Below are 27,890 nucleotides of genomic sequence, written 5' to 3'. Positions count from 1 at the left end.
AGTAGAAGTGGTGAAAGTAGGCATTCTTTTGTTTTAATTCTGATTTTAGGAAAATACTTTCAGTCTTTCACCATTGAGTGTGATGTTCAAATATGGGTTTTTCAAATATGGCTTTTATGTTGAAGTTTCCTTCTATTTCTAGATTGTTAAATGTTTTTATTATGAAAGGGAGTTGAATTTTGTCAAATGCTTTTCCTCATCAATTGAGTGAACATGTGGGTGTGTTTTTTGCTTTCTACTTTTGTATTGCATGAATGGATTATTGTATGTTGAGCCATCCTTGCATTTCAGGAATAAATTCTACTTGGTCATGGTATATAAACCTTTTAATCTGCTGAATTCAGTTTGCTAGTATTTATTGAGGATTTTGCATCAGTGTTCACGAGGGATACAGGTCTGTAGTTTTCTTGTAGTGTTTTGGCTTTGGAATCAGGGTAATGCTGGCCTCTTAAAATGAGTTAAGAAGTGTTCCCTCCTCACTGTTTTTGAAGAGTTTGAAAAGGATTGGTGTTAATTCTTCTTTAAGTGTTCAGCAGAATTTACCAGCAAAGCCATTTAGCCCCAGGCTTTTCTTTGTTGGGAAGTTTTTGATAACTTATTCAGTTTCCTTATTAATTACTAGAGGCCCAGTGCACAAAATTTGTGCACAGGCAGGGTCCCTAGGCCTGACTGGCAATCAGGTCCGATCAGGGCCTTCCTTCGTTCCACGCCGCCCCCGGTGGTCAGCGCATGTCATAGCGAGCGATCGAACTCCTGGTCCAACTACCAGGGGGACAATTTTCATATTAGGCTTTTATATATATAGGTAGGTCTGTTAACATTTTTTACTTCTTTATGAGTCAGTTTCAATACATTGTGTGTTTCTAGGAATTTTTCCCATTTCTTCTGTGTTTTCATGGTTGGCATACTAATGGCTACTTTAATTGGGTTTACTCTTCACAGTTCTGGCTTCAGAAAGCTCTTGGCTGCAAGCTCATTTCTGAAAAAGTTGCATTCGGAAATCACATGGCTTTCTCTTGGAATTGAGAGGTCACTGCCTTTGTAGTTTCCTTGCATTCTTTTTAAGCAACAAGAGTTACTGTGCAATGGACACAGACACTGGGGCGGTGGGGGCTTGCTCTCGGGGGTGGGAGTGGCGGGGGGGGGGTCAATCGGGGAAAAAAGGAGACATGTAATACTTTAAACAATAAAAAAAAAGTTATTGTGAAGTCACATTCTTGACACCACTGGAAGCTTTTTCCTTTCCTGGTGTGCGTTTTCTCTCCAGGAGCTCTTAATTCCTTCCCACCCCCCACCCCCATATCTAGTCTTTTTCCTGCATGGAAGGGGAAATGGGAATATATTGTTGGCTTTTCAGTCACCAGGCTGTGGTATCAGTGGTAGATCAGTAGCAGGTGATAAAAGTGTTTGATTTGGTTCAAAATGGGTTATTGGAGCTGGTAATTCATTTCTTCCACAGATGTATACTGAACACCTTCTGTGCACCAGTCATTCAGGCACTGGGGGTCTAGCAGTGAGTGAACAAAGCAGTCAGAAGTCGCTGCCCCAACAAGCCTCCATGCAGCTCGAGAGAAGGAAGTCAAGCAGGCATGTGTCGTGGTAGATGGAGGTGGTGCTGTGGAGAAAAGGAAAGAGATGGGGAGTGCAGAGTGCACCTGTTTCCCCTGTCGCTCTAACCGGTTAAGCTTGTTGAGGGTTAACGTGGTTAATGATACCAGCTGCCTGGCTTATCTTATCTGGTCTGACAACCCTGGGAAGAAGGAAGAAGGGTGAGTTTATAATTGAAAACACAGACCGATAAAACTGAAGTGTTTTCCTCGAGGTCACATAACTAAGGTATCCCAGGTGAGTGCTAGAGTTAGAAGGGACCGTGAGAACAGGTGGTGGTTCTCTTTTTTATTTTCTTGATTTTAGAGGGAGAGAGAGAGAGGCATCGATTTGTTGTTCCTCTTACTTATGCATCCATTGGTTAATTCTTGTCTGTACCCCGACCGAGGATCAAATCCGCAGACTCGGCGTATCAGGACGACGCTCTAACCAACTGGGCTCCCTGGCCACGCCTCACGTTACACTTTCTGATATCCTTTAGGTTTTGTAAATTACCTGCTCACAAACAGGTAGTAAAAGAGGATAGGCCCAAGTCCAAGCTGCCTCTGCGTAATGCCTAAATCCCCCTGGATTCCGATTCTGGCCCTCTACCCCCCTGGCGAGGACAGGTGTAGCCTTATGTGCCACAATTCCTTTTTTGTATTTGTCCCTATTGTGGCAAAATAGATGAACATAAAACTTGTCGTTTAACCACTTCTCAGGGGCATTAAGTATATTCACAGTGTTGCACAATCATCACCACTATTTCTAAACTTTTTCATCATCTCAAACAGAAACTCTGCACCCCTTAAGCAATAACTCCCCATTCTTTTCTTACCCCAGCCTCTTGAAACCTCTAATCTACTTTCTGTCTCTGACTTAGCTATTCTATACCTCATGGAGGTGGAATCGTACAATATTTGTCCTTTTGTGACTGGCTTATTTCACTTACCATGAGTTTTCAAGGTTCATCCATATTCTAGCATCTACAATCAGCCAACTTGTACCCCGATCGGGGGCGGAGCCAGCCAACCGACCGCCCCCAGCCCCTCCCCCAGCCGGCCCAGCTCCAATCGGCCCCAATCAGGGCAGGCCAGCCGGGTGCCAGCCGGGCCCCACCCGTGCATGAATTCGTGCACTGGACCTCTAGTGTTACAGAATTTTTAAAAAATATATATTTTTATTGATTTCAGAGAGGGAGAGAAACAGCAATGATGAAAGAGAATCATCGGCTGCCTCCTGCACACCCCCTACTGGGGATCGAGCCCGCAACCTGGGCATGTGCCCTTGACCAGAATCGAACCTGGGACCTTTCAGTCCACGGACCAAGACTCTATCCACTGAGTCAAACCGGCTAGGGCCAGAATTTCATTCCTTTTTAAGGCTAAATAGTATCCCATTATATGCATACTAGAGGCCCGGTGCACGAAATTTGTGCACGAGTAGGGTCCCTAGGCCTGGCTGGCTATCAGGGTCAATCTGTGGGGCGACCGGTGGGGCAATAGGGGCCCCCACTCGCACCCACCTTGGCCTGGCGCCACCTGCTCACCTGCTTCACCATCCTGCTGCGGTCCCGCTCTTGTTGGGGCCCATTGGGTCCAGCAGCGCCTCCACTGCTGCCCGCTGCCAGCACCGCATTGCCAATGCCCGCCATGTTCTGCACCGCCCCCTGGTGGTCAGTGCACGTCTAACTCCCGGTTGGTTGAACTCCCGCCTGTGGGGACAATTTGCATGTTAGCCTTTTGTCATATAGGAGGATACCACATTTTGTTTATCCCTTCATCTGTTGATGGATACCTTCATTGTGACTAACGCTGCCACTGGTGTGGTGGTGTGCTTACTGTTGTATAAATATCTGTTGGAGCCCCTGTTTTCAGTTCTTTTGGGCATATACCTAAGGGATGGCATATCTGGGTCATTTTCTATGTTTAACTTTTAAAATAGATTTGTATTGATTTCAGAGAAGAAGGGAGAGGGAGAGAGAGATAGAAACATCAATGATGAGAATTGATGCCTCCTGCACACCTCACACTGGGGACCTAGCCTGCAACCCTGGCATGTGTCCTAAGTGGGAATCGAACCAGTGATCCCTTGGTGCGTGGGTCAGCGCTCAACCACTGAGCCACACCGGCTGGGCATCTATGTTTAACTTTTTGAGGCACCACCAAACTGTTCGCCACAGTAGTTGTACCATTTCCCATTACCACCAGCAATGCATGATGTTTCCAGTTTCTCCACATTCTTGCCAACTCTTATCTGCCTTAAAAAAAATGGCCATCCTACTGGGTGTGAGGTTTTAATTAGCATTTTCCTAATGTGGTTTTGATTAGCATTTTCCTAATGATTAGGCTGTTGAGCATTTTTTCATGTGCTTATTTGCCATTTGTACAGTCTTTGGAGAAATCTATTCATGTCCTTTGCCCATTTTAAAAAAATTGGATTGTTTGAGTTGTTGAGTTCTTTATATATTCTGGATATTATACTGTTATCAGTTATGGAATTTGCAAATGTTTTCTTTCATTCTGTGAGTTGTTTCTTCACTCTCGGTAGTGTCCTTTGATGCACAAAAGTTTTTAAGTTTTGATGAAATCCAAATTATCTATTTTTTCTTTTGTTACATGTGCTTTTAGTGTCATTTAATCTCCATAGCTCTTGAGTGACATTTCTATTAGGGTAAATGCCTGGAAGAAAGACAATCAAGGGTCTAAAGTTTGAGTTAATTTTCTAGCTCATAGTCATTTTTTGTGGGACCTGTGAATGGTGAGTCTGGAGACAAAAGTATGGCCTCCCTGCTGGACAGACTCCAGCGTCGAGCTCACTCAGCTTGCTCTGCTGATGGAGAGTGCCTGCTTGCCCCATGCAGATGGCTCCTTGCTAGTCCGCTGACACTCAGTGGCAGGCCTGTCACCGATACCTACTGTACGCATGGTTGTGCTCAAGGTGGAATTCGGGCATGGGGTTGATTTCCCTTGTGGTGGTCTCCTCCTCTTCCTACCGCCAGAATATAAACTCATGATGTCACAGTGATATTATGGAGGGACCAGTCCTGAGATTGTGACAGATGGAGATGAGATTAGGGCCATAAACTTCCCATATATTCAGTAAAGAAAACTTGGGTGTAGCCATGCAGCTCAGCAGTTTTACAAAGCGCTTACTTGTAGCCCACCTGATGGGATGGATTTATCAGGTTGAAAGAGGGTCAGAGGTCATGGAGCATAAGGGACTCTCCTGGATTCTAGCCCATGCAAGACTCCCTGAGGGCAGGGGACTCTGCACTGCTGTGGCACTGCCTAAAGCGGGTCCTGCAGGCCAGCCAGCAAGGTTGACAGGTGAGAGGACGACATACAATACTAGACTGTGCTGCTAGGGTTCATTTCCTGGGAAAGCCAGGCTGAGTCTGGGGATGCTTCATAGGAAGACTCCGTGGATCTTGAGCTGGGCCGTGGAGGGGGCCGGGGAGGGAGTACTGAGGTAGCTGGAAAGGAGTGTTCCAGGGGAGCAGGTCAGAGGGGGGAGCATCCATGGGCACAGAGGGGGGGCCGGGGGGGATGCTCCAGAGGGTTTGACAGCAAGCAGTTGGCAGTGATGGAGGCGGGGTGAGGTCTGAAAGTGCTCCCGGCTGGGAGGACAGCCAGCCCAGGCACACGTTTCTGTATTGTATTTGAACCTCATTTTTTGGAGCTCACCCAGAAGTTCCAGGCTGGGTGAGGAGGTGAACAGTTCAAGGCTGTGCGGATGAAGCTCTGTGGCATCTCTGTGGTGCTGACCACTGGGGCAGTGTGAGGCCACGCCGTCCTCCTCCGACCTCTTCCTCAGCAGCCAAGTGGAGACTCCAAAAGGTAATGATCTTGGCACAAACACTTGCCCTTGGCTGTTGGATTTCCTGAGCATTTGGCCTGGATTGTGCTGTCTCTTTCTGCCCTGAGACAGAGGCAGACTGGTTGGGCAGCAGGCCAGGCCCTCGGGTTGGACGTGACCTCAGGGCCAAGGTCTGGCAGTTAGCTTGCAGGTTCAGCAGCAGTTCCTGTTTTTCACGGGGCTCTGGAGACCAGCCCTGGAGAGCAGCTCTGTTCAGTGGAACCGGATGCGATGCTGGTGGTGTTCTGTGTGTAACCCACGCTGCCCAGCACCATAGCCGCAAGCCACATAGCTCTTCAGCCTTAAGATGTGCTAATGTGCCCTGGCTGGTCTGGCTCAGTGGATAGAGCATCAGCCTGTGGACTGAAGGGTCCCAGGTTCAATTCCAGTCAAGGGCACATGCCCAGGTTGTGGGCTTGATCCCCAGTAGGGGGCGTGCAGGAGGCAGCCTATCAATGATTCTCATCACTGATGTTTCTATCTCTCCTCTCCCTTCCTCTCTGAAATCAATAAAAATATTTTTAAAAGTGTGGCTAATGTGACATTTTATTGATTTTAATTTTATTCCATTTTAATTACTTTACATTTAAACAGACACCTTTGACTTATGGCTGCCTTATTGGACAGCATCTCTGAGGACTTGCTCCATCTAGCCTCACTTATGAGGACGTGTCTCTACCTAAACTCCCGCTTATTGAAAGCTAAGAGGTTAGTGGAGACTCAGATGACCATCAGATCAGCCTTGGAGCCTAGAATTGGGACAGAGGATTTGGAGTGGTCAATCTTAATGGCCAGTGTCTCCAGCAGATGCTTACTCCTGGCCTTCTCTGTGGAGGTGCATGCTACGTTCAGAGCAGTGTAGTTGTGAACTGCACACTTCAGCATCCAAGCACGGGGCAGTGTGGGAGGGAGCAGTGCCAAGGTAGAAGAGGGGAGCACGCTGATACTTGCTGATGTGGGTGCATGGGGAGGGGTCCCTGGCCAGTGTGGGGTGAGGGCAGAAGAGGAGCTGGAGGGGGGCTAGCAAGTGTTGGGGGTTGTGGGGGCTGGATAGGGAAGAGCCCAGTGTGCTGGGTGAGGAGTCCGACTTGTCTGTGTTCTGCTCACCCCTCAGGAAGTTGCCTTCGTCTCTAACCCAATGTGGCACCTCCCCATGCTCAATAGCTGGCTGCAAAGTCAGCTGAGGAGGTCGTGTGTGGGGCCTTTTGCAGGCTGGCTGTCATAGCATTTACCTGGCAGTGTGTGACGGGATCTCACGGTTAGCCCTTGGAGGTAGCTGTTGGTTTATCCCTGTTTAATCGAACAGGAAACCTGGGGCTGAAGGGATCTCATGGCGATGCAGAACTCTGTCCCGTGTCCCTCTAGCCCTCTAGCCCTCTAGCCCTCACCCCAGCTGCTTGAGAACAAGCAGGTCTCCATCACAGACAGAAATTGCCATCAGGTTACCTGGTGGGAGCCGCGGGTGCAGTGGAGAGAGAGGGCTTTGGAGCCAGGCAGACGTGGTTTAAATCTCAGCTCTACTCATCACATCTGTGGGACTCAGGACAGATCTTTAACCTTTGAGCCTTCCTCCTCTTGTCTGAAAAGTCGTGACAGCTCCTGACCTCCCCATTAGCTGGGCGTACGGGGAGGGTGTCTGTGAAGTGTCCAGCTCGGGGCCTCGCACACCGGCCCTTCCTAAGTGGGGAGGTTGGGGTGGCCCTCCAGTCCTCTGCTGAGTGGCAGTGGGTCACTGCCCTGTTTCCGTTGGAAGCAAAGAGGACGTCCTCCTGTCCCCGGCTTTTTTCAGCAGAGCCCTGGTTCTTTGAAGGTGAAAGTTCCCTTTTGTGTGAGGATTAGATGACCCAGGAAGTGGATTTGCAGAGTGCAGCCAAGGTGGGGTGTGTAGTCAGTCCCTGTTCTTCCCAAGGACCGACTTTCTCGGCCAGTGAGAGGGAGTGCCTTGTGGGCAGGCATGTGGGGCTCCCAGCACAGACACCTGTTGATGAGCCAGTATGGGGGCTTTGCATTGAGTCATCTCGCTGAGGCCTTGACTCGTGTGAAATGAAGATGTTTGCTCAACCAGGTTCTTAGACCTCCCGGTGCCTCTGGGTCTCCTGGGGAAACAGTTTGCAATCTCCTCTCTGGCTCCACCCTAGACCTTCTATCTTGGGTGTAGATCTTGGTGCAGAGCCTAGAAGTCCATGCATTTTTTACGTTCCACAGATGGTTCATTTTTCTGGAATCTCTGATCACTCTGGCTTTCTGTCACTGGAAGTTGAGCACCTCCTTCCCTGGAGCATGGCTGGCGTCCTCACTGGGAACTCTGCAGCCACCCCCAAGCACACGTTTGCTGAGCACCAGCCGAGTGCCAGGGGCCTGGGTGGACAAGACTGCCTCCCTGCCTCACCAGGCGCCCACAGGAGGCGTGGCTGACAGTGCGTGTGTAAACGGGGGTAAAACCAGGAGCTTGTGAGGGCTCCGGTGGGAGTGTGTGGGGAGGGCAGTGCAGCTGCCTGAGCATGAAGGATCTCGGTGTGGGAGGTGGGGGTTGGGCCAGGGAGGAGGCAAGTGGCAGAGGGGATGCCAAGGTCTAGGGAAGAACATTTCTGGCTGAGCAGGGAACTAGCTTGGCTCTTTGAGGGCCAGAAAGGATCTCTGGGTGGCAGGATTAGAGTGGAGGGTTGGGGGGCAGGGTGCGGTTGAGAATAGAGAGGGCCTGGAAGGCGGGGCCACTCCATAATGGGGGTGGGGAGGCCTGACTGTGTGGAGGTGGGAGGCGGCTGCATTAGCCCCCCTGTGAGGCAGGGGGGGGGGCCTGCTTCTGAGATGAGCCGTGTGGGGCAGAGTGGTTTTGAAGGGGAAGTGCGGGTCTGGTTTTGGCTGTGTGAGCCGAGGGTGACCGTTAGAGCTCTCCGCGGGGAGAGGCGGCAGGCGGGCATCTGGGCTCGGATGGATGCTAGTGTGGGAGGGAGATGAAGCCCAGGGCTGGATGAGTTAGACAGCAAAGGTGAAGACAGGCATTTAGGAGGAATGGCTGGAAGTTGGAGGGGTGGGGGCCAGTGGTGCTGAAAGAAGCCAGGTGAGGAAAGGGGATCTTACAGAAAGCCATCTCACCGGTGATCTGATCATAACGTCCTAACTGGGCAGGTCGTGGTGGGTAGTCACACCCCTGGCACATAAACTTTTAGTGAAAGGTTTATCTTTGCCCTAAGCAAGCCCTGCCCTATGTTCCTGTGCTTCTGGGTTAATACACCTGCCATCGGACATCTGCCGTCAGGCCCTTTCTGTGCTGGACCTGGGCAGAGCCTCACGTGTAGCCTCCTTCCCTCAGGGGCCTTCCCTTAATCCCAGCTCCCAGCTCCCCTGGTTCCTCTCCAGTTTTGTTTTGGAGGGAATCTACAGCTTGAACTTTTGAAGTAATTCCAAGAGGAAGTAGAGTTGCTGTGGTAATGACGCCCTGTGGGGAGTAAAAGCCACTCTCCAGGGCTGTTCTGACTCAGGGCTGGAAAGAGCTGTTCTGTCTAGAGAAAGCATGTGGCTGGAGCAGAAAACATTTGTCCTTTCAAGGACAGCGCCCCTCCCCCTGCACCTGGTGTTCAGGGCCGGCACCTCTAGAATTCACACAGGCTGATTTGAGTCCTAAAGAAAGCACCTGCTTGGTCCCTGCGAGCAGGGCTCTCCAGCCTGGGTGCAGGGCTCTCTATGGGAGTGGGAGTGCGCGTGGGGCCCTGTGGGGTGAGGAGTAAGTTACCTGGCTCTTCTGCACCCCTGGTGTTACTCTTATTTCCTTTTAACTATATTTTTATTGATTTCAGAGAGGAAGGGAGAGAGAGAGAAACATCAGTGATGAGAGGGAATCATTGACTGACTGCCTCCTGCACGCCCCACACTGGGGATGGAGCCCGCATCCTGAGCATGTGCCCTGACCAGGAATTGAACTGTGACCTCCTGGTTCATAGGTTGATGCTCAACCACCTAGCTACACCGGCCTTACTCTTACTGTGGAGTGCCTGCTGAGTGAGGGCAGACTGGGATCAGCAGGGAAACAGCCGTGTGCCATCAGCTATAATACAGTGTGCTCCTATACGCCATGATGGATAGGAGGGAGGGCTGGCAGCAGGGCACGGGGTAGGAGGTGACACTTGCCCACAGTAGGCTACATGGAGGAGGGGGCTTCTGAACCCACTGAATGCACGGTCTCTGCTTTATCTCACTGGTTGGCGTCGGGGTCATGTCCCCACGTGGGCTCTCTGTGTAAATTGGCAGAGGGGCTGGGAAAATACTTGCCGAGGGCTGGAGTGGAGGGCTGGTAGGGCAATAGCTGTTTGGAGGCGTGGAACTGGGGGAGGGGCAGGAGCAGGAGCAGGGCAGGCCAGAGTGGAGGTGGTCTGAACTTGGGGAGATCATCTTTGTAAGCCCCCTCTCACCCCAGGGACCTCACCCCACACACTGCGGCTAGCCTTTTCTGACTTGGACTCACGTTCTCTGCTTTCATGTAGGGTCCGCCCTTCTAAACTGGGCAGCTCAGGGCAAGGGCTGGGTCTTCCTCTGGGCGACACTGGTGGCAGCTGGGTGAACGGAGGGAAGAGAAGGGCCTGCGTGCAGGGAGGCATGTGCCCCTCTTCGCAGGGGTGGGGCAGTGGGCATCATCTGAGCAGTGGATTCCATGGCCTCACGCTGCGGTCACGGGGGAGCATCAGGTTCCGCTGTCCTCATCACCCTGCGCGGTTGTTGCCCACGGAGGAGGACTCGCCCGGCCATCCCCTGGGCTCCCTCGTGTGACGCCCCTGCAGCCTAGGAGCGTGCCTTCTCAGCCTCTCGGCCCAGCACATGGTTAAAAACACCCGGCGCTTCCGCAGGAAGTAGATATGCGTAGGTGAGGGTTAAAAGAGCTTGTTTAAGCAATATTTCTCCCACAAATGTGCCAGTTCTGACTTGCAGTTTAAATTTGGTTTTAATTAGGATTTTATCACTTGTAGATCACACCAGGGAGGAGACAGCTAGCTGTCTTACTTTGACTTCTTAGACTGTGACACTGAGAAGCAGCTGATCAGAGGTTAAAAGAGGTTAAAATAGCTCCTAGGAGCAGCACACTGTGTTGCTCTGTAAACCCCTGGCTTGTCTGGGAATAGACTTGTAAATAATTTGCTTTTCTAGCTCAGGTCCCATGTTGGGGCCTGTGTTGGGATGGAAGGAGGGGAGGCTGGACCCCAGGCCTGGTTAGCACCCACTGCCGAGTGGCTGTTGCGATGGACTTGGACTGGCGGGGTGCTGGGACCCAGTCCACAGATCACTTGTCCTGCGCCCAGCTTCTCCATTGCAAAGTGGTTGCCTGCTGGCCTCCCAGGGACTCCCTGTGGGTCGGGTGAGCTCTTTCTGCCCCCAAGAACCAGCGTGAACGTGGGGCGCAGGCACTGGGCGGCTCATAGAGTGACCTGGGCACTCAAGTTCCAGTCGCCTTCCAGTGGCGTCAGCACCAGGTGAAGTGGGCAGACCAGCCAACGTGAGCCCAGAGGCCTGCGGCTCCGCATGAGCTCTTGCCCTTCTGCCCCACACTGCCTGGACCTCCTGTGTCCTTCAGGACGCTTACGTTGCCTGAGAGATTGCTCTGTCTCCTCATCAGGCCTGCTCTGTCCAGAGCTCACCCTGGTGACCACAGCAGGCCCTCAGGCAGCTTGGTGTGGCCTCATACGGTCACTTCCTCCACTGGGTCAGCCTCTGGAGGGATGTGGTCTGGCCCAGGGCGCCTCAGTTGGCCACGTGGTAGAAGCCTGGCCTGGGAGAGGGCAGGCTCCTGGGAGGTTCGGATTTGCAGGTCTTAGCCTGGAAGATTCTGACTTGGTGGGTCTGTTTAATACTGGTTCCTCCTGTGTGGATGATATTGGAGGCCTTTGTAGCCCCAACAGTTTGTGGTTTTCTTACTTTTCTCACTTGGTAAGGATGGCCCCGGTCGCACTTCTCTGGCTCCTGTGCAAGGAAAGCACACCCAAGCCTGGGGCTGTTTGAGAGTTTTGGAAGCATGATGCAATCAGAAAACCTCAGTTTAAATGCTGGCCGTCTTTTGGGAGCGGTGAGCCATTGGGTACATCCCTCAGTTCTGAACTTGGGTTTGGAGGGGCTGGTAATACCTGATCCCAGGTCGCTGTGCACTAGAGGGAGGTGGGCAGCTCTGGGAGCGCTGCGTGGCATGTGGAAGGGAGCTCCAGGCAGACTCACGGGCAGCTGCCCGCTGCCGGCCTGGAAGTGAGAAGGTGGCTCTCCCGATCATTTCCACTCGTTTTTTTCAGTGGCTTCCACCAATGACCTTTGCCCTTTTCTTTCTGGTATTTTCTGAATGTCCTTTATAAATAACCCGCTAATCCCATTGTTGCTGCCTCCCTGCCTGTCCCTGGACTTATGCTGGTTCTCATTGCTTGTGGGCTCAAGTCTGGAGCCGGGCTGGCCTTCCCTTCTTTCCTGCTGCACCGGCTTCCCGGCTGGACGCAGGCTCAGGCTACCCCACTCCTTCCAGTCACTCCAGCACTCCCTGCCCTGCCCGTTCCCTCTTCCCAGCAGGGACAGCCTGCTCGCCCTCAGGTGAGCGTGAGCTCAGGTGTCCTCTTCTCAGCTCTTAGTCACTGGGCACTCCCAGAGCACCAGGAAGCCAGGGCACTCACGTTGGGCAGCGCATGGAGCCTGTGCATTCGCCTGTCTGCTTCCTCTTCCCCCGGCCCTGAGCTCCGAGGGCACAGTCCTGTCTCGTCACCTTTTGTCTGCCAGACGACAAGCCCAGAGAAGCTCTGCAGATACTGAATGAAGAAAGGAAGGAGCTGGGCAGGGTGGGCGTTGGCTGGGCTGAGGGTTTTCTCAGGGAAAAGCAGGCCTGCCCTGTGGGAAGAGTCCAGAGACTGACTTAGCCTGCCGGCTGCAGTCCTGGCCCCGGATGAGCCCCCTGTGTGAAGTCTGGTCAGATAACTACGTTTCCAGAATCTGTTGTTTACGCATGGACTAGGGGTGCTTTGGCATTTGTCCACATGGGAAAGAGCTGCTCGTTTTAGTTGGTCACGGGCTGGGAAGCCAGTGCTGGGATGTGGCCAACAGGAGGCCTGATGTGGTCTTGTTGGCAGCTCTGGGAGCTCTTTGGGGGAGCCCAGAATTGGTGTCAGCAGGCCTGTGTGCCTAGGCTGTGTGTGGGAGGTGAAGGGTGTCACTTTCAGGAGCCGCTCCCTGGGGTGTTCAGCTTGCTCTTTGCATCGGGCCCAAGGACGGTGAGCACAGGAACCAGGCTGCCTCCTCGCGCGGCTCAGCCTCAGAACCCGTCTGCTGCGGCTCCTGTGCGAGGGGGAGCCTGTTTGCTTTCCAGCCGGCTGGCCAGACGTCAGCGGCGTCCTCAGGACCAGAGTGTGGGTGGCGGTTCCATGCCCCCAGATGGACCGGCTGGGCCTCCCCTCCTGATGACTCGGCTGCCTCCTGTGAGGATGGGCAGGGGTCCGGGCCACGCCCAGAGCTCCCTGAGGGGGACTGATACCTGGACATCTGCTGTGACTCCCTCGCTCCTCCTCTCATCCCCCCGTGGAGAGGAAGTCCTGGTGGTGGTGAGTGGGCTTCGTGGCAGGAGCCGTTGTGCCCTCCAAAAAAAGGGAAGTGGTGGGGTCGGGTGAGAGGGTGGGAGGTGACCTCGTGGTCACCATCAGTTAGTTTCTCAACTGAAATGTTCTCTCTGAATTGGGGAATGTGTGGCTTGATGGGAGGGCACGCAGCCTGCAGTGCAGCTACTGGCTGGGCCTCTGGGCCCAGTTTGGGCTGCAGGAGGGACCTGGTGTGTGCAGGTCTGTCTTCCCTCCTCTCCTCTCAGCATTGCTGGTTAGTGTTTTGTGTGTGTTTTTTTTAAAGCCCGAGGAAGGTCATAAGACATTGCCTAGGCTGTGTTGGGCGTGAGGGCCAGCCATGGTTTCCTGCTTTCCCGTTGAGCCAGCGAAGGCCAGGAGGGTCTGTTCAGGGTGTGAGTAATGTCAGGACAGTGAGCGCCAGACAGCTGGGTTCCTCGAGTTGCTTTTGTTTTTAATCATTTCGTTATTAAATCATTTTGACTGCAGAATTAAAGGAAGTGCAGAAATGCTTCCCACCGTTGTGTTGTGTAGCCCGTGGAGTCCTTGGCCACGGTTGAGCTCATGGTCTGGGTGTGGGCTCTGGGCCCCTGGTGTGTCATCTTCATGGCGCCGCCCATCAGGTTGCTATTTTAGGGACCACTGTGGCCGGTTGCAGAGCCGCTGGCCTGCCTAACGGTGCCCGGCAGGCCGGACTCGCCTCGTAGCTCCCGCTCTCCTGCGGATGAGACGCAGCCACAGAGGATCACCTGCTCCTACCTCTCGCCATGCTCTTCCGGGTGGGAGTTGCTCCTGGTTGCTTGGTCATGCCCCTCGAGTGTCACCAAGAGGAGGTGTCAGCCTGGTGGTTGTGAAGCGGGCTGTGGCAGCTGTGATGCTGAGGTGCCATTAGACCCCAGTGAGACCACCTGTGTGTGAAGGGGAGTAGGGTTCGAGCAGAGCGCTGGGCAGTCTAGACCTGAGCCCACCCTAACCCTTGGCCCTACAGCACTGAGTGTGTGAGCCAGGGTGGTTAACTGCACCCCGATTTTCTCATGTGCGAAAGGAGAAAGCAATGCTGACCTTACTAGATTTCTAGATGACTAATTATACTGATAACTTAATTAACAAAATGATTAATTGCCTGGTGTACTGTCATGACTGCTGTTATTGCAGAGATGAATGGCAGTTGGGTCCAGCCCTCTCCAGAGCTCCCCTTTACTGGGAAGTCTAATTTTAGGGAACCTAGTTAGAGGTGATCCCTGCCACATCCCTAAGAAGTGGGCATGGCTGGGATTTCCCCCTCATTTTACAGGAAAAGAAGATAATGTTGGAGGGGAGGACAGGACAGATATTCAGGTGAAGGAGCAGATGTGTGGCAGCAGAGAGCTAGGCTGCCAGTTGTCTGTGTCCCCAAACTGAGAAGAAGCGTGTGGGGTCTGACACGCACAGACCTGAGTTAGGTCTGAACTCAGCCCCTGGATCCGTGGACAAGCCTGTTGGGAGTCCGGCTGTTGGGAGGCTCAAACCAGGTGGCGGAGAACTTTATCTCTAAGGGGGTTCGCCTGTGAGTCCTGCCTCACGCAGTGTCGGGAGGTTCACCCATTCATCCATTCACTGTTGCTCCACCTGGTGCTGTGCCAGGTGCTGGGAGCAGTGACGGCCAGGCCTCTGGAGTGTCCGACCTAGGAGGGAAGGCAGAGGGAGGCAGAGCCTGGTGATGGCACACGCAGCTGCATCCGTGCCGGCACAGTTGTCAGAGGCCTGGCTGGAAGAGAGGCCTGCTGACATGGGTGCAGCCTGCACAGGAAAGCGCCGAAACCCACTGGGGTTTTGTGGTGGGTGCAGAGCCAGGCTTCTGTGGGGAAGCTCACAGGTGTGCCTGTTCCTGAGGCCGGGGCCTCTGGTCACTCATCCCTGAGGGAATCAGCCATTCTTCCTTTGAGCCTCATTTTTAAAAATCAAAAGTTTGTCATCTGCAGAAACTTGGCAAAAAATAAAGTGCTATTCCGTGCGCACATTGCTACATTTAAAATGTCGGATGTAGGTCATTTTTTCTGATGGCTGGTCTGACAGTAATGGGCCTTCCGTGTTCCAGGCTGGGATCCTGGGCCTTGGATCCTGGGTACCTGTTAAGTCTCTTGTGGTCCCTGGAAGTCAACAGGGTGCCAGCTTTCTTGGGTTTGGGGGTGGGGGTTAGGGCAGGATGGTGGTGGTGAAAACAGGGAACATCTGGTTTCCAGGAAGATGCAGCAAGGGTCAGAGGTCAGGGTTCAATTTAGGCCCATTGCTGATGGACATTAGGGGTCAGAACCCCCAGGATGCCATTTCCCACAGTGGGTGTCACGTGGGGTCCTGCATGAGACAGTGGACTCGAGTTACCTTGTTTAACCCTCAGCCCCCTCTCACAGGGGAGGAAACCGCCTCCGAGGTCCCGCCACTGGTCAGCAGCGAACCTGAGACTGACTGACCACCTGCCTGTCCAGGCGTGTTGCCTGGCTGCCTCCACACCACAGCCCCCTACGGCACAGCCCCACGGGAGTTTGGAGCCTTGCCTGGCTGCCAGGGGAGCTGTTCCAGGCTGGTTGTGTGTGAAGGACCTCGGCATGACCTTGCGAGGGCTTCTTTCCTATTGGGCCATGGAGCAGTGGGAGGGGCCCTTTAAGCCTGGGCACACTCCCAGGGCACACTCCCAGGGCTAGCTAGCTGTTCCCTCTGCTGCCCTTCCCCTGCACCCCCTGCCCCTCTCCCACTCAGCCTCTCCAGACTCTCCAGCCACCCCATGTGCCACCCAAAGATCCACCCCCCCCCCCCCCCCCACACACACACACCGTGCTGTTGACACTTCCTTTCCTCCTCTGGGTCACTACCCCCTGGAGGAGCTGAAGAACTGTGGGTTTTCACTCCAGAAGACGAGCCTTTCCCAGCTGGCCTGTGTGTGTCTGGTCGTTGACCTCTGGGATCCTGTCCACGCACCAAGGCTGGGTGCCCACCTTGGTCTGTGAACACTCGGTGCCCGTTCGTTCTTTTTTCTCAGCACCCAGCGTGGGTGCCTGGCACAGGGAGCAGGTCAGTGGCCGTCTGATAATCTGCTGGAAGGGTTTCTCCCTTCTCTGGAGTGTGGCTGGTTTCCCATGTGCACTTGTGGCAAGAATAAGACCAGACTTGGCTTGGGGCCAGCTCCCCACCTTCCGCAGCCACAGGCAGGACGGCAGCAGTCATCTGGCGCGGCCCTGTGATGGGGTGCTGATGGGGGGCCCACCCTGTCTCTGCCGAGGAGTGAGCCCTCTTTTCCACTGCCCAGACACCTTGCCAGGCACGGGACCCTCAGCCTTTGTCTTCACCAGCCTTCGTCAGACTCCAGGCATCAGGCCTCGCCCAGGCAGCCTGAAAGCCGCCACACCCTTTCTTTTTGTTCCCTGAGTGCCACCGCCTTTTTAGAGCAAGGCACCTCATTCCCCATCGCCTCAGGCTCCTCCCTGTTCCTCAGAGCACTCAGGCACCCGTCCTACCCCACTGCCACTGCTCCCGTCCCGGCTCTTATCTGCAGCCCCATCCCCAGCTTCCTACTGTCCTCCCCGCCTCCAGCCCCCTGCCCTTGGCTCCCTCCACTTGTGAGCCTTTAGGGACTGCTCGCCCCTCGGGAGAGCAGTGACCCTCTGCCCGCCTCTGAGTCTGATTCTTGGTGAAGCACCGTGTGGGGAATCAGATCTGCCCCCGTGCAGACTGTCTGACGTCAGAAGTTACACACTGCCCGCTCGGCTGGGGTTGCAGCGAGAGCAGGTGAGAAGGGAGAAAGTGAAAGCTCAGCACGACCTTTGCAGACACAAACAGTCTGGCCTGTTGTCCGGAAGCGTCTCTGCAGCCCTTTCCTTCCTGCCCCGGCCATACTTCCCCTGCCCTCGGGTCTGCTGCCTCGTCCACCCAGCCGCGGGCTTTCTCCTTAGCCCAGGCCATCATTTCTGCACAGTGCATAACATCAGGCTGCTTTCCATAGACAAGGAAACGGGTCACAGCACAGCAGCATGAAGCACGGCTTGCTACCTGCGTTCTGGCCCAGAGCCTGCAGCTCTACCACTCTGTGTGCCCCTGGAGGCAGGGTCGGCCCATGGGCACAGGTGGGTAAGAGAAGCATTTGTCCTCAAGGCATTCGCCAGCTGCTGGGCAGAGTGGGAACAGGGGCCAGGTAGTCCTAGCAGCAAACTGAGTGCCAGGGGCCCAGAGTCGGGCCTGCAGCCTGCCCGCGTCACTGCCTGCCCAGAAGGGTCACACCTCCCTCCTCCCTCCCCCAGTCCCTGGGCAGTAGAGCGCTGGCAGTTCTGTGCCCAGGCTTGGAGGCGGTGTAGGAGAAGGGAAGTAAGAACAGGCCTGGGAAGGAAGGAGAGGCACAGAGGTTTGGGAGGGGTGTGTCTAAGGGGGCGTTAGGCAGTGAGTTGCATTTGAGGGTCTCGGGGTGGGTGGGGTGTCTAGATCCCCTGAGATTCTGTGCACCTCAGGCCCCGCCTGCCTGTGCTCCTCCCACGGGTGTCCGCCAGGTCTGAGTGCACAGGGCCAGCTCTGAAGGTGGGAGCCTGGGGGAGGGCGGGGTCAGGGCTGTTTCTAGAAGCCCAGTGCCACTCTTGACTCTCATCCCCTTGGTGAGGGTGCAGGGTGTCAGGAGGACCTCTGTGACTTGGGCAAATCCTTCCCTTTTCTGACGGCCACTTGTCAGGCTCCCTGCGGAACTGAGGGACCTGAGGGCGGTTGTCCCGCCAGCCCTTCTGCTCTGAGCCTGAGCCTCCCGGGCTGGGGGCTGGGGGCTGTGAGGCTTGTCTGACCACTGCCCCTTCCCAGGCAGGGAGGGTCCTGCCTGTGACCGAGGCCAGTAGCACTTAAAAGCTGGGTCTGTCTGCATCGCTGTTCAGCAGGAAGACTGGGTCCCGTGCCCGCGCATGTGTGGGGCCTGTTTCTCTGGTCACCTGCCCTTGCCCACGCGTGTATCTTCATGGTTCTTGAGTCCCTGCTCATGGCACAGCACCCAGACTGGGGCCCTCCTTACCCTCACCCTGTCTGCAGAGCTGATGCTGCACCCCACCCACCAAACTGCTGGGCCTTTAAAAATGTTCTTTAGGTAGTTGGGTGTTTCCCGTTTTGTTAATGAATAACTTGGCCTTTGCCAGGCACTTGAGTGTCTCTGGGATTCCAGGTAGTGGCAGCCACGGCTGCTGAGTGGCCCTTGCTCAGGGCTGGGAAGGGACATGGTGTTTGCAAAGGTTGCTCCCAAAGGCTGTTCCCGCAGTCCCTGCCTCTCTACCAGCTGGCCCAGGTTAGCCCCAATGGAAGGGAGCCTTCCGGGGGCGGGGGTGGGGGGGGTTGCCCAGCAGCCCGTTGGGGGAAAGCTGAGCCTCCTCTTCTCTTCCACCTGGTCCTTCCTCGCCAAGGGAGGCGCCATCACCCCTTCCCCTTGGCAAGCACCTGTGGCCATCAGGGAGCCTGCAGCTGGCAGTGGCAAGGAGCTTTGTTTGAATGTCCTGCTTCTGGCTGGCTTCATCGGCCAGCACTCAGTCAGGGAGGGTGTGTGGGTCAGGCCCAGCAGCCCTGGGGGCCGGGGAGAAGCCTAGCTTGCTTCTCAGTTACGAGGGCTCTGCATTCCCTCCTTGGCGTCCCGTGAATGCCTCTCGCCCAGCAGGGTGGGCAGGCTCCTGGAAGGCCTCTGGTCCTCCCTCCCTCAGCACCCCGTTTCCCCTCTCCTCCTTTCTGTGTCAGCCCCACCTGCCTTGACAGCCTCCCGGCAACCACCTGCACCTGCACCTTCACCTTCACCTTCGCCTTCGCCGCTACTCCTGTCACCTGTGTGTGCTTCAGGCCACACCCGCCTTTGCTTAAGCCGTGTTCCCCTCCCTCCCGGAACGTCCTTCTTCCTCCTGTCTCCCATCCTGCCCACCCTCAGTAGGAACCCCCTCCCCGTAGAACCATGTTGACCTCTCTAGCTGCTGTCACTCATTCCTGCTGCCTGTCCCAAGAGACCTGGCTGCCGGGCTGAGAGAGCGAGGGGCATCTCAGTCTGTTCACATCTCAGCACCCTTCCCTGGGCCAGGCCTCCAGCCTGGTTTCGGTGTCTTCTCTCCACAGGTGTGTGGCTGGGAGTGGCGGGTCTGCTCGCGCTCGGGGTTTGCATGGTGAACGCTGGCAGGAAGTGACTCAAAGCCCGTGTCAGTCGTGGGGGCACACTCGACTCCTAGGAGCACAGGGCAAGCAGCTGTCAGTTCTGATTTATGTGTCCGTGCCAGCTTGCTCTTATCTTCGTCAGAGCAGTCCCTGTGGAGGCTTACCGCTGTCTCCTCAGAGCACCCTGCAGTGGGTCAAGGCAGGTCCTTGGGGGGAAGTGACACTGACCCCCCTCATGCAGGCAGGTCCTGGACAGGCTCTGTTCTGGAGCCTCTCACATGCTCCGAGGGCAGGTCACGCATTCGGACAGACACGGCCGCGCACACATCCTGCTTGTACGTTTGTGTGCGGGTGAGGCTGACCTCACAGCGGTAGTCAGAGTGCGGGGGAGCCCAGCCGAGCCTGCGCTGCAGCTGGGAGCAGCACGGCAGTGCCCTCCTGTGGGCCTCGTGCGCCTGAGCGCAGGCATACTGCCAAGGCTGCGATCAGAGTGACCTCTGGACTCAGAGAGGTCGGGGCAGCAGGGAGACAGGTTTACCGAAGCTTTTCCCATAGACGTTTCGGCTAGTTCCCCTTCCTCCGTTTCCCGAGGACATTGCAGGGGTGAGTGGTTACAGGCCTGGTCTGAGGTTGAGTTATGCTACTCCTGACGGGAACCACAGAGGTGTTTCTGGAAGGAAGGTCCGGGGACTGACCTCCCCCGATGCTGGTGGCTGCTCTTCCCTAGTCTCCCAGCTCAGCGGATGGCTCTATTCAGACCCAGGAAGGTGCTGGTGGCCTGCCAGCGCGAGCCCTCTGTGGCAGCGACCAGCTTCCTTCTCACCACCTGAAACCTCCTGGCTCCTGCTGGTGGTCTGAGGGCCTCTGGGCCTGGGCCTGGACTGGGTGGTGGGTTTTGAATTCTGCCCGGAGTTGAGGGCGAGGAGGGAGGCATCAGTGCGGTGGCGGCAGTTACAGCGGCCCGTGCCTGCTCGGAGGCTGGAGCTCCTGGCCTGGATGTCTGCCTCCCGAGATCTATTCCTCATTCGCTGCCTGGGCTGTGGGCTGGAAGTAGGAACGTTCATCTGAGCAGCTGGTTCTCTCCCTTCCTTTGCAGGACAAGGAAGATGCGGAGCCAAAGACCAAGCAGCTTAGAGAAGGGGAGGAGGAGGGCGAGAAGCACAGGTAATGCCCGCTCGCAGCTCCCTGCCCTCCTCTCCTCCAGCCCCTGTTGGTTCTCACATCCTCCCACTCTGCGTTCAGCCTCTGCCGTTCCTTCCTCACCACCCCATGCTGCCCGGTCAGACCTGTAACCGCCTCCCTTGTCCCTCGCTGGAGCCTGCTGCACCCGTCCCCCACTGGCCCTCTGACCCTCAGCCACCAGCCTTTCCTGCTGACCCCACATTATGTCTCCTCGCTCTCCAAGCCCTTGTGTGGCTTGGCTCTACAGCACCTGCAGAACCGGCTCTAAACCTCCCTGTGTGTGAGCTAGCGGGGCCAGCGGGCTGGGGCCGCCTCCTGTTTCCCTTAGCCACAGCACTCAGCGTTTCCCGACGTCATCTCTGAGCTGTCCCAGCCCGGCTCTCCTTTCCTTGTCCCCCCTGACGTTCGGCCTTCCTGTGGAGCTCAGCTCAGGCTCCGCTCTTTCTGTCTCTGTCCTGACCCCTTCAGTAGCTCACCTACAGTATTGATCTTTTTTTTTATTTTTAAAAATATACTTTTATTGATTTCAGAGAGGATACAGTATTGATCTTATTTTGCCAAATCCCGTCACCTGGTTGAGGCAACTTAAGTTGTCTACACAAGGCTCCCTCCCCCTGTGGTTGCAGGCATGTGAGCTGGAGCCTCCAACAGAGATTCTGGGACAGGTTTCGGAAAGCAGTGTGCGGCAGGGAGGGACGTGTGGTTGGTCCTCATGAGCCGGGGGGAGCTTCATGTCTGTTAGCATTTCCTGCCCAGCCCTGAGCTGGGCCATGGGGCAGCTGTGGAGCTCTGCTTGGGCCAGACCTGGTGTCTGCATGGACAGGTGGCCTTGGTGGCCTTTGGAGGCACCTGCTCACGTGGGGGTAGATCTTGGTGCCCTGAGAAAGCTGACCTCCGTGGGCTGTTGGATGAGGGGGGCACAGGAGGGGAGCGACGCTCCCTGAGGGGCTGGGCCGGCACCTGGGAGCAGGCTTTCCTCATGCCACGGCCTCGTGGAACCCTCCCCAGGTCAGGCCCCACCTCTCTGCCCCATTCAGAAGCCCATCTCAGAGGAGCCGGGGCCTTTTCAAGTTCACGGGGGTGTGCCTGCACCTGACTCGGCCGTTTACCAAGTGTGTTCACACCGTCCTTGGGCGGGTCACGTTGCTTCTGTGAGCCTCTTCACCTGCATGTCTTCAACAGAGAGATGGGAAAACAAACCGGCTTCCCTTCTGGGGATGGAGCACATGCCATAGCTGTTACCGGGCTGGGGCTTTGGGCAGAAGGAGGAAACTTGGGGGCCTCCTGAGAGCTGAGGGCTCCAGACACACCCGGAAAAGGCAGAGTTGACTTTTGTGTAAGGTCTTTGCTAACTTTGCAAATGGGACAGGAGTTGGGAGAATAGCGAGGTGGGTGGGTGAGGGTAGAAATAAGCACATGTGACCAAGAAACGGGTGGTTAGGACCCTCTGTAGAGCTTCCCTTACGTGTACAATAGATGACCCTCAGCAAATACGGGGCATCGTTAGCAGATCCCGTTGTCGGCCCAGATACACTGTGGGGCAGTGCACGTCCTCAGTCTGTGGCTGAGGAGATGGACTCCAGTAGCATTGGAGCAGGCGCCCGGGCCTCACCCCTCAGCACCGTGCTGGGCAGTCACCACCTTCCTCTGCCCGGGCGCCTGCCCATCTGCTGAGGAGACTTCAGGATCCTGCTGTCCACCCTCCTTTGCTTTTCCTTATACGTTGTAGAATCCGCTCATTAATATTTATGAAAAGGCTTGCTAGGATTTTGATGGGAATTGCATGGATTCTCTAGATAAAATTTTTTTTTTTAAGTTTTATTGCTCCCTTTGGGATAAATCCTGTCCCGTCCTCATACAACCAAATCCCCAAGGGGGGAGTCAGCCCCTGCAGGTCCACTGGCCCAGCTCCACTCTGGGAAGGAAAGACATGTCCCCACCCCCAGGAGGGCCCCTGCTTCTCCTCTGGGCTGGACCTGCCGTCCTGTGGCTTATTCTGCAGGCGCCCATACCTCCTCTCTACCCCAGCCCCTCCACCACCTTCGCCCTCAGTGCTGCCCCAAAGGGAGGTGCTCTTGCCTCTGTCCCGCAGGCCCTCTTGTCTGTTAAGCCACCTATCCAGTGTCCAGATGTAAAAGGGTAACCGCCTGTGACCTGGGGCCCTTGGAAGCTGGCCTGCTGAGGGCTTCGTGCAGCTGCTTTTGCTTTCTAAGCCTGTCACTTCCTCCCGGTGGCAGGTTGGCTGATAGGTGCATGGAGGTGTGTCTAGGTCGGGCTTGTGATTGTGGAGAGGGGAGGTGTGGTGCACCTTCGGGAAGGGGCCAGGGAGAATGTCTTGTTAGGCACCTGAACAAGCAGCCCCGAACCCTCAGCCCACAACCGCCTCCCTCTGGCTTTGGGTCACGTCTACCCCAGCTGGAGCAGTCACTGCTCAGAACAGTGGCTCACCTGGGATGGCTGTCACGTCCTGCAGAGAAAGCGGTACTAACCTGCCTTCTCCGGGATGGAAAACCGGTTCTCCCACTCCATGTGGAGAGAGGTTCCCGCCCAGCTGAGGCCCAGCCCAGACCTGGCCTGGCGCCCAAACCCTTTAGGCTGGTAAATGCCAGGCCCTCTCTCCTCTGCGGGTTGGGTCCCAGGATGGTGTCTGAAGCAGGGTGTGCTCACTTGCAGATCATGAAGTCAGCTTGACTTGGCAAACTCCAGTGGTGCCTCCCAGAGCGGCTCCCTCCCCGCCTCCTGCTCCAGGCCAGGGTGTCCCAGCGTGGGCAGGGGCCAGACTGTGGGCAGGGGCCTGGACCGTGGGCAGGGGCCAGGACCGTGGGCAGGGGCCTGGACCGTGGGCAGGGGCCTGGACTGTGCTCAGGGGCCTGGACCGTGGGCAGGGGGCTGGACTGTGCTCAGGGGCCTGGACGGTGGGCAGGGGGCTGGACCGTGGGCAGGGGCCTGGACCGTGGGCAGGGGCCTGGACCGTGGGCAGGGGCCTGGACCGTGGGCAGGGGGCTGGACCGTGGGCAGGGGGCCGGACCGTGGGCGGGGGCCTGGACCGTGGGCGGGGGCCTGGACCGTGGGCAGGGGGCCAGACCGTGGGCAGGGGGCTGGACCGTGGGCAGGGGGCTGGACCGTGGGCAGGGGCCTGGACCGTGGGCAGGGGGCTGGACCGTGGGCAGGGGGCTGGACTGTGGCTCCAGGATTTGTGCTGAGGCAGCAGCTCAGACACTGCTGTCACCCTGTTTTTCCTGATCCTGTTGCTCAGGAGGAGGCCCCAGGATGTGGGCGACTGAATCAAGAGAGGACTGGTTTCAGGATGGTGTGTCATGGTAGCCGTGGGAAGCAGACTGGCCCTGTGACTGGGGGAGGGGAGAGGGGGCTGGGTCCAGCTGCCTGGAAACAAGTTTTGATCTTGTACGTCATGACCTTCAGTGCTGCCAGCGCCCTCTCATCCAGTCTTCCCTGTGGTGGGGTGGGTGTGGTCCACCCTGAGGTGAGGAAACCACATTCACGCTGGTGACGCCTCAAAGGTCTTCCATCCCAGAGGGAGAGGAGCCCCCTGGACCCTCCTCCTCTGGCCCCTGTCTGATGGAGAACAACGAGCCCGCCAGTCTATCAGTCCCACGTGGGGACCCCGGCCATTCCTGTCCTCGGCCTGCAAGCTCCCATGAACACAGCGGCAGTGACCATGGAAACAGCCTTGGGCTTTGAGCATTTTACTAGGACTTTAAGGAAGGACTGGGTCAGGCCTGGAGCAGTGGTGGGTCCCAATCGGGATTGTGGCCTCACCTTTCCATGGGCTCCAGGCCTTGTTTTCGTTGGGACAGGAGGTGTCTCCATGTGCCGGGCCTACAGGCTAAAGCGAACAGGCTGTGGGCGGGGTGTTCCGGGAAGAGCTCCTGAGTCTACTCTGGCCGTTCAGGGAAAGAGAGCCCTCTGGGCTCAGGTGCTGATGGCCTGGCCGGAGCTGGTGTCCAGGGCTGTGACTGAGGAGCGTCTCTCACCACTGTCCCTCTGACCCCGGGCCACATGGGGCTGCCCCATTCTGCCTCTCCGGGGTGCAAGGCAGGGTGTGTGTGCGTGCGCGTGTGCGTGCATGTGGAGTGGCCCGAGAGCAACGGGGAGAGAAGAGCGGGCAGGCCCCGAGGGTGAGACTTGTGGCATGAAGAGTGGGGGAAGGGGCCGGGCCGGACGCCTCCCAAGCAGTGTGGCCTCAACCCACTTGGTCGTGAGGGGTGGGCCAGGGAGTCGGAAGCCTCCTTTCACTCTGGCATTCTAGACCTCTGCTCTGGCTTCACCTTTTTTTTTTTTTACTACATGAGAGTTTTATTAGACTCTGAAAACAGAGAGGTGTGATTACTGTATTAGCCAGTTTCCCCATCACAATAGTCATGTAACAAACCAAGGCAATGTCGGTCTTGAGCCAGACTCACAGAGTCCCCTGGCCCTGGCCTCAGTATTGCTGCTCCGGGGCCGCTGATCTTCTCAGTATTTTTCAGGATCATGTCATGTAGGGTGACATATTGATTCCTTAGTTCTTAGATGATGAGACAAAGGCTGATGTGTTCTTTCTCATCCATCTCTGTCACAGTTCGGCGATAGTCCTCCACATGGGGATATTTATCTATTTTAGAAACCAATTTGGCTCTTGTAATATCATATCTAGAAATTTGGTCCAGAAAGGTGCAGCTTCACTCTCAACAGTCCTTAGTTCTGCAACTGTCTCCTCCTAAATAGATACCCCAAAGTTGTCCCCATCTTCTATCCTAGGAATCAGGAGCTGTACCCACATTTTGACCGTGTTGCATTTCTCAGTCAGCAGCCGGATCTCAGGTTTCACTTTCTCAATAATGTCCACCAGCTGCTGGTTGCTTTTTAGCATCCCATTGGGCGTCACAAACACCTGGGTTCCTTGAAAAGCCTCTTCACACTCATCCAACCTTCGCTTTTCGTAAGTGGGACCATCCAGTCCATCGTGGCTGTTGGTGAGAAGAATGGGGTCAGGGTCAGGTCTGAGTGGATCTGAGTTAGGTCAGGAATGTTTAGGATTGGTTTCTTCAAAAAACTTATCAAGTTCTGACAACTTCTTTGGGAAAAAATTTGCCACCAAGTCTTCTGCCTCACTTGTGATCCGCTCCCTGAAAGAATCAACCTTGAGCTTCACTTCCTGATCCACCTTCAGCAACAAGGCCATGGCCCGGCAGGGCCATGTTCGCTCCCCTGGAGACGGAAGCGCTGTGGGCTCCGTCCGGGGAGGGGGTCAGAGGGACAGGAGCTATTTCGGCTGCTCTCGGGAAGCGGCTGCTCTCGCTGGCTCACAGACTCCGCCCTGACTCGCTCGCTCCCTCCCTCCCTCTGTGCCACCCGCCCCCGCCTGCCTGCTGCTGGGTGCCTGTTTCTGGGCTTCACATTTTAAGAGGACACCAGCATTCCCCACCCCTTCCTGCGAGTCTCCGCCCCTTCCTGCGGGCCAGTGGCACATCTAGAAGATGTGAGAACCCCAAGGGATGATTTCCCCGGAATCTCCACGGCCAGCCCAGCCGGAGGCCATGCAGCTGACCTTGAGGAAGATGTCGTAGGGTCATCATACCTGTCGGGCACTTGACAGGTCTCCCAGGGAGGGGAGGAAGCGGAGGAGAGGAAATGCAAAGGACACGGCCTGTTTTAAGGAGACTCAGTAGGATGTGAACTTGGGCATCGCCCTGTGGCTTTGCCACAAAGACAACGGAAGTCGCTTTGGCGTGGGCTGCTCTGACCAGCGCGTTCCTGCCCTCTTTGCATCTCCTGGGCACAACTTCTTTGCTTCCTGCATCGTCTTTCCAAGCGTTAAGAGGCCCAGAGCGCCCCGGGCTACCATAAAGCTCTTCCCGAGTGCTCTCTGTGAGTGTGGTGTCCAGCCAGAGGCAGGTGTGTGCCCAGCCCTCCCGCCTGCGGGGTGCTCTAGGAGTTAGTGGGGCCGGGCGTGCAGCAGGGGCCACATTCGGGGTGTGACTTCGGCTCTGTGCCGGGTTGTGGGGCGAAGGGGGCCCGGGAGAGGTGTAGTCCATGGGCTGGTGGGGACCTTAGGGGAAGGGAGAGATGCTCACAGTGCCACCTGGCTGGGTGGCTCGGACAGGGCTGGCAGGCCCAGGGGCATTTGGTTGGAGAGCAGGCCGTGGTGGATGGCGGGTGATGGCAGGGCTGGGTGAGAAGTGTAGACTTGCTTTGGGGACACTGGGGACCCTGGGTCAGAGGGAGGGAGTGGAGGTGTCCAGGCCCAACTCCGACAGTGGCTGCCCACAGGGCGGACCAGGCGTTTGGGCACAAGAGGCAGGTCCTACAGGCATGGGCTCGCTGGGCTTCCCTGAGATCATTTCCTGTAGTCGCTACAGCACTCCCTTTCCTGTTCCTTGAAGAAACACACAGATCATCTGATGATTCCTTTTCCCAACTTGTCTGTGTCTGGGGAAGTCTTTCTTTGAAGGCCGTTTACCTGGATTTGTGGTTTCCATCGTTTGTGTTGAGAAGTCGGCTGTCAGCCTACGTGTCTGCCTTGCTGGCCGGTGTCTGTGTTCTAAGCATCTGTCTCGGGTTCGGTAGTTGGACAGGTCTGCCTGGGGGCCTTTTCTTTGGAGCTCATGGTGTTTCTCTAACCCGTGGCTTGATGCTTTTCATTCATGTAGAAAGTTCTCCGTCGTGCTCTCCTTACTGCCTCGGCACTGGATTCCATGGACGTCAGGTCTTTTGATCGTGTTGCATGTGTCTCAGGCTCTTTTCTGCAGTTTCCACCTGCTCTGTGCCTGTCGGACGTTTTCTGGCCGGTCTTACCTTTACGAGGCCTTCGTTTACAGGTGCCCTGACGACTGTTGAACTCATCTGGTGAGTCCTTAATGTTGGTTATATTTTCAGTTATAGAATTCCCATTTGATTAACTTTTACTGTTTCGGATTGTCTGCTGAAATTCTCCATCTTGTGGTTTAGCTTCCTGAACTTTTATTAGTGTTAATTATTTTACATTTCATTTCTGATAATTCCAATATTCGGATCACCCATGAGTGCATATATGTTGTCTTTATTTTTTCTCATGGCTTTGATTGAATCCTGGATGTTAGGTATGAAAAGTTCTAGAGATAATTTGAGGTTCTGGATAATTTATTTTCCTCTAGAGCAGCGATTTTCAACCATTTTCATCTCATGGCACACATAAATGAATTATTAAAATTCTGCCGCACACCAAAAAATGTATTATTTTTCACTGATCTGACAAAAAAATAGGTATAATTTTTATTCATTCACATTGGACCGCCATTGTTGTGTTGCTGTTGTCATTTTTCTGTTTGAAAATCTAAGGAGGAAGGTCGGTGCTCCTGACTAAGCAGTCAGGTGCTGTGTGTGGTGACATGCCTGCAGCGCCGGTCGAAATTGCCGCTCTGGAGAGAATTGTTCCAGCTGCAGGCGGGCAGAGGGCTAGGGCGCCCCGGCCCACCCCTCAGGCCTGAAGGAGAGGTTTCCTCCACCACTGCCCAGTCACACGGCCCCTTCTTCCCACAGGCAGCTGCCTGTTTCCCGTCTGTTTCAGGGTCACCCCGGTTCTGAAGA

At 55.6% G+C, this 27,890-nt stretch overlaps 1 protein-coding gene and 1 pseudogene across 4 annotated transcripts in view; one reads left to right on the top strand and one right to left on the bottom strand.

Moving 5' to 3' along the window:
- Positions 1 to 27,890, top strand: part of CCDC12 (coiled-coil domain containing 12) — a 45,145-nt gene that overhangs the window by 6,230 nt on the left and 11,025 nt on the right. For all 3 annotated transcript variants that reach the window (XR_013814802.1, XM_079794387.1, XM_079794386.1), the window contains one exon: positions 20,236 to 20,303. Coding sequence is in view for 2 of the 3 variants with exons in the window: in XM_079794387.1 (XP_079650513.1) it covers positions 20,236 to 20,303 (68 nt within the window). In the remaining variant the exon portion in view is untranslated. The remainder of the gene's footprint in view (positions 1 to 20,235; positions 20,304 to 27,890) is intronic.
- On the bottom strand, positions 24,101 to 26,208 carry LOC307113097 (proteasome activator complex subunit 3-like; annotated as a pseudogene). The gene has a single exon. The product of its transcript is annotated as a proteasome activator complex subunit 3-like (transcript).

Source organism: Cnephaeus nilssonii (genome assembly GCF_951640355.1).
Source record: "Cnephaeus nilssonii genome assembly, chromosome: 17".
Lineage (NCBI taxonomy): Eukaryota > Metazoa > Chordata > Mammalia > Chiroptera > Vespertilionidae > Cnephaeus > Cnephaeus nilssonii.
This window is presented reverse-complemented; position numbering and strand designations above follow the sequence as displayed.